This window comes from Ovis canadensis, chromosome 7 (assembly GCF_042477335.2).
Source record: "Ovis canadensis isolate MfBH-ARS-UI-01 breed Bighorn chromosome 7, ARS-UI_OviCan_v2, whole genome shotgun sequence".
NCBI lineage: Eukaryota > Metazoa > Chordata > Mammalia > Artiodactyla > Bovidae > Ovis > Ovis canadensis.
This window is the reverse complement of record NC_091251.1, coordinates 37,739,158-37,746,547: the sequence shown is the minus strand read 5'-3', so window position 1 is coordinate 37,746,547 and position 7,390 is coordinate 37,739,158. Positions and strand designations below refer to the sequence as shown.

The 7,390-nt window shown below is 39.3% G+C and overlaps 1 protein-coding gene across 1 annotated transcript; it reads right to left on the bottom strand.

Annotated features, from left to right (window-relative positions):
- Positions 1-2,872: 2,872 nt before the first annotated feature.
- Positions 2,873-3,811, bottom strand: LOC138444106 (olfactory receptor 4N2). The gene has a single exon (XM_069597434.1). It carries the CDS (start codon positions 3,797-3,799, stop codon positions 2,873-2,875), a length of 927 nt encoding a protein of 308 aa, XP_069453535.1. The 5' UTR covers positions 3,800-3,811.
- Positions 3,812-7,390: the final 3,579 nt, after the last annotated feature.

Genomic DNA, 7,390 nt, shown 5'->3' with positions numbered 1-7,390 from the left:
ATCTATTTCTGCTTTATTGACTATGTCAAAGCCTTTGACTGTGTGGATCACAATAAACCGTGGAAAATTCGGAGAGAGATGAGAATACCAGACCACCTGACCTGCCTCTTGAGAAGCCTGTATGCAGGTCAGGAAGCAACAGTTAGAACTGGACATGGAACAACAGACTGGCTCCAAATAGGAAAAGGAGTACGTCAAGGCTGTATATTGTCACCCTGCTTATTTAACTTCTAGGCAGAGTACATCATGAGAAACGCTGGACTGGAAGAAGCACAAGCTGGAATCAAGATTGCCGGGAGAAATATCAATAACCTCAGATATGCAGATGACACCACCCTTATGGCAGAAAGTGAAGAGGAACTAAAAGGCCTCTTGATTAAAGTGAAAGAGGAGAGCGAAAAAGTTGGCTTAAAGCTCAACATTCAGAAAACGAAGATCATGCCATCTGGTCCCATCACTCCATGGTAAATAGATGGGGAAACCGTAGAAACAGTGTCAGACTTTATTTTGGAGGGCTCCAAAATCACTGCAGATAGTGATTGCAGCCATGAAATTAAAAGACGCTTACTCCTTGGAAGAAAAGTTATGAGCAACCTAGATAGTATATTCAAAAGCAGAGACATTACTTTGCCGACTAAGGTTCGTCTAGTCAAGGCTATGGTTTTTCCTGTGGTCATGTATGGATGTGAGAGTTGGACTGTGAAGAAGGCTGAGTGCCGAAGAATTGATGCTTTTGAACTGTGGTGTTGGAGAAGACTCTTGAGAGTGCCTTGGACTGCAAGGAGATCCAACCAGTCCATTCTGAAGGAGATCAGCCCTGGGATTTCTTTGGAAGGAATGGTGCTAAAGCTGAAACTCCAGTACTTTGGACACCTCATGCAAAGAGTTGACTCACTGGAAAAGACTCTGATGCTGGGAGGGATTGGGGGCAGGACGAGAAGGGGACGACTGAGGATGAGATGGCTGAATGGCATCACGGACTCGATGGACATGAGTCTGAGTGAACTCCGGGAGATGGTGATGGACAGGGAGGCCTGGCATGCTGCGATTCATGGGATCGCAAAGAGTCAGACACAACTGAGCGACTGAACTGAACTGAACTGAACTGTGCTGTGTAGTGTTTAATCACTCAGTGTTGTGTGACTTTGTGACTCCATGCACTGTAGCCCGCCAAGCTCCTCTGTCCATGGGGATTCCCTAGGGAAGAATACTGGAGTGCTTTGCCATGCCCTACTCCAGGGGATCTTCCCAACCCAGGAATCGAACCCAGATCTCCTGCATTGCAGGCAGATTCTTTACCAGCTGAGCCACAAGGGAAGCCCAAGAACATGGTCTCCTGCATTGCAGGCAGATTCTTTACCAACTGAGCTATCAGGGATAGAGAGTAGGATTGAGAAGGAGAAATTTCAGAAAAGAAATGCTGTTTTCCATAATATGCATATTTTACCATGTGTGTGATTTGTATTCATTTTAAATCATATTTATATTAAATCACAAACAATTTTGATTATTTTTAAAGAAAATATAAAAATTAATCCCATGCATTTTGGTTCCAGGTTTGTTTTGGATGCTACCCGTTCAGTTGGTTAAGCCATTGGCAGAGAGGCGGTACCAGGAGAGGCTTCTGTTATCTAGGGGAGAACTGATAAGCACACAGTGGCTGTGGATCATCATCTTGACCCTGGTCCTAGGCTAACATGGTGGTATTTTTCAGACAACAGATGACAACAGTTGTAGCAAGAACAGCTCTTTTTGTAGTCTAGATCTCCTGTGCTGTTCTGGGAGTCATTTCTGGATATCCAGTCTATAATCTGTTCTTCCAAGCTTTGAAACTGTTTCATAAGCATGTAATTCTCTATATTAAATCATTTTTAAGTAATTAGAATGCAATAGATTCCTGATTGATGCACCAAAGAAGTATCAGGGCCACACTCAGTGTGAAGTCAATTATGGATGAGATCAATAAACAGTTAGCAGTCATAAATATCTGATAGGACTAATTATGAAGTCATGGCAAAAAAGACAGTGAAATGTTTTCATGACTTTTTTCATATGAAAATGACCTGCTTTATTTGCCTTCCTCTTTGTGATTATTGAAGAAAAATTTACAGTTTAATTTCTTTTGAAGATATAAACATAACATTTCCCTTTTAATAATATTTTCAACTCTTTGATATCTTCAGAATCTTGAGTTTACAGACCTGAATCACTTTTGAGCCATACTAGAGAAATTACTCTGCTGTTTAGAATGGATTCTTATTATAATTATTTTAAAATGAAGCTCTTTATATTCATTTCATAGACCCTGTCTATGTGCTGGACATTGTCAGTATCTCCAACATGAATGCTAACCGTTTATACAGTCACTTATTATATCCCAGTCAATTTGACCTTTGCTGTGATCGTCAAATATACCAAGTTCATTACTGTCTTTAGATTTTTGCCATACCTGTTCCGTCTGCTTGGAAGGCTCTGCCTGCCCGTGTTTGCACAATTGGCATATTCAGTTTATCCAGATATCACCCAAAACATCACCTCCTTTAAAGGAACTACTTCAAGACTAAAAGTAAATTCACTGCCCCCATCTCACACTTGCTATAGAATATTTTGCTTTTGTTTTTAGTACCTTCAGGGATATATATCTTCTTGAAACTATACTGTTTATTTTCTACATTATTGGCTGTCTATTCCTACTAGATTGTAACTTCAGAGAACAGCGACTTTACCAGCCTCAGTAGTAGCTCTTTCTCCCAGGGCCTAGTACAGTCTCCACAAATGGGAGGTGATCAATAAAAGTAGTGTTTGATAATGAATACCTTCATTTCATATGAAATTCTCCAGTCATTATTTTCATATACATTTCTCCTACTTTTTAACAGGCTAAGCGCTGACTAAACAGCCTTTTCACAGATGCTTTTACTTCCTGGTTGCGAAGAGTATAAATCACAGGGTTTAACAGAGGAAAGATCACTGTGTGGAAGAGAGAAACCACCTTGTCAGCTGGGAAGGCTCTGAAGGGGCGGGTGTAGATAAAGATGCCAGGCCCAAACATGAGAAATATAACGATGATGTGGGTGGTGCATGTGGACACGGCCTTGCTCTTCCCCTCAGAAGAGGAACCATGTACACGGCAGAGGATGACTGCATAGGAGGCCAGAAGGCCCAGAAAGCACAGCAGGGTCATCAGGCCACTGTTGAAGACCATCAGGAGCTCCACCATGAAGGTGTCCGTGCAGGCCAGCTTGATGACCTGAGGCACATCACAGAAGAAGTTATCCAGTCGGTTTGGACCACAGAAGGGCAAGCGGAGGATGAGGGCCACTTGGATAATGGAATGAACAAAGCCTCCAAGCCACAGAGCCAACAGCAAGGCATAGCAGGTTCTAGGGTTCATGACAGTCGAATAGTGTAAAGGATGACAGATGGCAATGTAGCGGTCAAAGGCCATCACGACAAGGAGTAATCCCTCCCCTCCTCCAAGGAAATGCAAGAAGAAGAGCTGAGTGATGCAGCCTCTATAGGAGATCACCTTCTTGTCAGAGAGGAAGTCCACCAGCATCCTGGGAGCCACAATGAAGGAGTAGGATGCATCCAGAAAGGCCAGGTTGCCCAGGAAGAAGTAGAGGGGGGCTGTGAGACCAGGGTCTGATCTGATAGTGAGGATGATGAGGAAATTTCCAGGGAGGATGATGAGGTAGAAAATTAAGACTAGGGCAAACACCAGGAGCTGAATATTTTGAGACTGGGTCAGACCAGCAAGGATGAATTCTGTCACCTCAGTACTGTTCTCATTCTTCATCCTCTCTGCCTGCAGTACAGAAAGAAGCAGAGTTTATTGTTATTATAATTTCTCACATCTAGACCCACGTTGTTGTCTCCCTACGAATATCTGACATATTCACCACTTCAGTTATAAACAATGTTTCAACCCTTTCCAATATCCTGGGAAAACACTGAACGTTTCCCTCTAGATTTAAAACAGACAAATCACCTTTCTCAAAGCTACAGTCTTATTCCCATTCAGCCATGTGCTCCTACAGCATTGTGGTCCACTCTCAGAATCTACTGTCCTGTACCTTCTTGGGATTCCTGCCTTCTTGAGCCATAGGAAAAATTTCCTGATTGAGATACAATGTAACTCCAAATATCAAGATCTTTGCATTTTGGTGGTTGTACTGTGCTTGAGACTTAGCAGCTTGCTTGGAATTTCACACTTTTCTCCTCATCCACCAACACAAACTTTTGTGGAATTCCCATTTTCTGCCTGCTAACTCTCTGCCTTGCTCTCTGTTTTCTCTTATTGTCCTCCTCTGACTTGGTGTCCTTGTATTGCTCTGACTCCAAGCTGGTCACCAGTTTCCAACAATAACTCTACTTTCCCCATCATTTAGAGGTAGGTTCCAGCTGTATCCCTGGTGAAGCATTGCTTATGTAGCCACTCCTGCCTTGAACTACACAACTTCATTACACTCTCTCAGTCTCAATTCCTTATTGTTGTTCTTCGCAAAGCCATGTCTCTTTTGCAACCCTATGGATTGTAGTCTGCCATTTCCTTCTCCAGGGGATCTTCCCAACCTAGGGATCAAACCCACATCTCCTTTTTGGCAGGCAGATTCTTTACTACTAAGCCACCTGGGAAGCTCCCAATTCTTTACTACATTCTCCCAATCTCCTTCTTTCTCTGATACCAGCACGATGCCCAAGGGAGAGCCTGTCAACAAACAACAGGTCACAATACAAATTTTCCAGGATACATTTTTTAAATTTGTTATCTTACAAAAAATCATAGCATACAAAAGAGGTAAAGAGCAATAAGATCCTATAGTCTAATCCATTCCTTTCCAAGACAAGAACTAAAGCTACTATTGTAGCAGCACTTAAGTGAGAGAGAATAGTTTTCTTTATTACTGTTAGTAGAAGAATGTGAGTATGTACTATTCAGTTGAAATATATAAATTATTAGCACAGATTTAATCAATGAATGCTCTTTTTGGTATATTTGAATAACTAAAAAGAAGCTTAGAGGCTTAACACTGTATAATTAAAAGAACACTAGTCACTGCAGGAGAGGGGAATCCAGTTTTAATACGCAGTCTGTTTAGTGGTGTAGGCTCATTTCAGAAAGGTCAATATGATGATCCAATGAAGAGTGATAATAAAATAGTGTAAATATATATTACATGTACATAATTATGCATATATATGCACATATCACTGGCTTGTAATTTTATCTTTTCAAAATCCTACATTTAATATGTATTATATATTAATGTAATGGTATATGAACTTTATAAATATATACACATATTTAAGGCACATGCTCAAAAAATTTTGTGGTTGATATGAAATGTTTTTAAATATAAAAATTGCTAATCTACAGAAAAATACAATGTAGTATATATTAATATTCTGCATACTATTTAACAAGCACAGTTGTCTTAATTTCTTTGAAATATTGGATATAAAGAGGAGGATAAAAACCTTGAAAGACAAGCTAGTGACTCAGTACTTAGAAAAGAAAGATAGGTGTGAGTGAAAAAAAAAAAAAGAACAGTGAAAAAAACAGTAAGTCTATACAGTGCATTGTACATACTTTAGGAACATTAAAAATATCTGTTTCAAGTCTCTCTAGAGCTGAATATAATGGCTAATATACAGGTGTTATGACTACAGATGGAATTTATTAAAGTCTTATTTTATTTTTTAAAGTATCAGCACATATATGTATACAAACACCGCATACACATGCACACACGCACACACGTGCACACACAGTGGCAAAATGGGACCCACATAGAATTATAACACCAAGTATTTTGCAGACTCTCAAAATTGTAATAAAAATATTTGGTAACTTCTGAGCTTGCTTCTTAACTTTTCTCTGCCTTAGACAAACACTTATCTCAACATTCATTCCATCATTTGCCTATAAAAACACACCCAGGAAAACCAGGAATAAAAGTGAAGAGCCTCTTCTACTTATTCTTAGGTTTGTGCGTCCCACAAACTCACTCAGAATTGGTCATTTTGTGATGTGTCTGTGTTTGATGATATCTTTAAGACATCAGAGGATTTCTGAAGGTTTTTTTGATTGAGGGTTATAGGCTCTTCCACTCTGCCTATTTCCTATCGTTCATCTTACCTTTTTCTCTGTTACCCAGCAGACAGGATTCCACAGTACCTGACATATTTCATCCATTTTCTTTCTTTGTCCTCTTTTCATATATATATATATATAGGATCTATTTTTCTGAAATTGTGGCTGACATAGAACCAGAGACTATGTATCAGATGAACATTTTTCTAGGTAAGATAAAATACAATTGTGAAAAATATCCTACAAAATATGGCCATTTTCAGAATCAAATAGTCTATGTTATCCAGATTAGTGGGGAAAGTGTTGTCAGAAAAGGCTGAAAGAAATCTAAATTCTTACCACTATATCCCTAATCTCCTTGGCGCTTCAGCTAATTAAGAAATGTGGCAGTGATGATACAGCAGAGAACAGGAAGGCCAAGGGGACAGCCTCCCTCACTCTTAGGGCAGAGACACAAACGTCATCAGGCAAGGCTGGGCCTGCCTGGAGGGCAAACTGTGATCAGACCAGCTCCTGGAGCCAGGCGTATGGAGACCCAAGGAGCTTACTTCCCCATCTCTTTGAAACGTTTCTCCATGTTTCCTTCCTTATTGTCTCTCTTTCTCTCTCCTTTCAAAAGGAAATCTCATTGCTGTCATTCCAGTGGAATGAATATATTTAATAAAGTGTCCAAAATTTTGAGTGCTATGTCTGTAAGCATATTGGTTAAAGCTTATAAATTAAATGCAAATTAACTTTTTACATATTACCAAAAAATGTGAATTAGGTTAAAAACATCACCAAATATGTAATTGATACTGATGCTGATGATGAATATACAAAGCACTAAACGAGTGTACGGGTCTTCAGTCAGGAAATTCATTCATTAATAAAATATCTAATAGACAATGGTGATATGAGGATCAAAATTGAGGTGGTGATGGTAATAATAACTCATTCAAGTAAGTTCAAATTAAAACTAGCCCTTCAAATATTTTATTAAAATAAATACAATTTATTATGTAAATGTGTCTAATGAAAGGTCATATTGCACTAGAGCCTTTGTCAGTGTCTTTAGGATGAACCCTGGGTGATGGTGGTTACACAAATCCAAATGTCTCATTCAGGGAAACAACGAAAGATTAAATAGCTTTCATGTAAAGTTCCCAATGCAGTCAGCTGTTTGTATATCAAGATTTTTCTCAGTTTCACAGCTTCCTATCTAACCATCAAAGTCCTATGTTGATAAATAATAGAATAGGGAACAGTTGAAACTATCAAATATGTTGAGTATGGAAAATAAGAGATCTGGGC

What these genes read in the sequence shown, in the direction of transcription:
- LOC138444106 (XM_069597434.1), bottom strand. Translation starts at nt 3,799, where the DNA reads ATGAAGAATGAGAACAGTACTGAGGTGACAGAATTCATCCTTGCTGGT.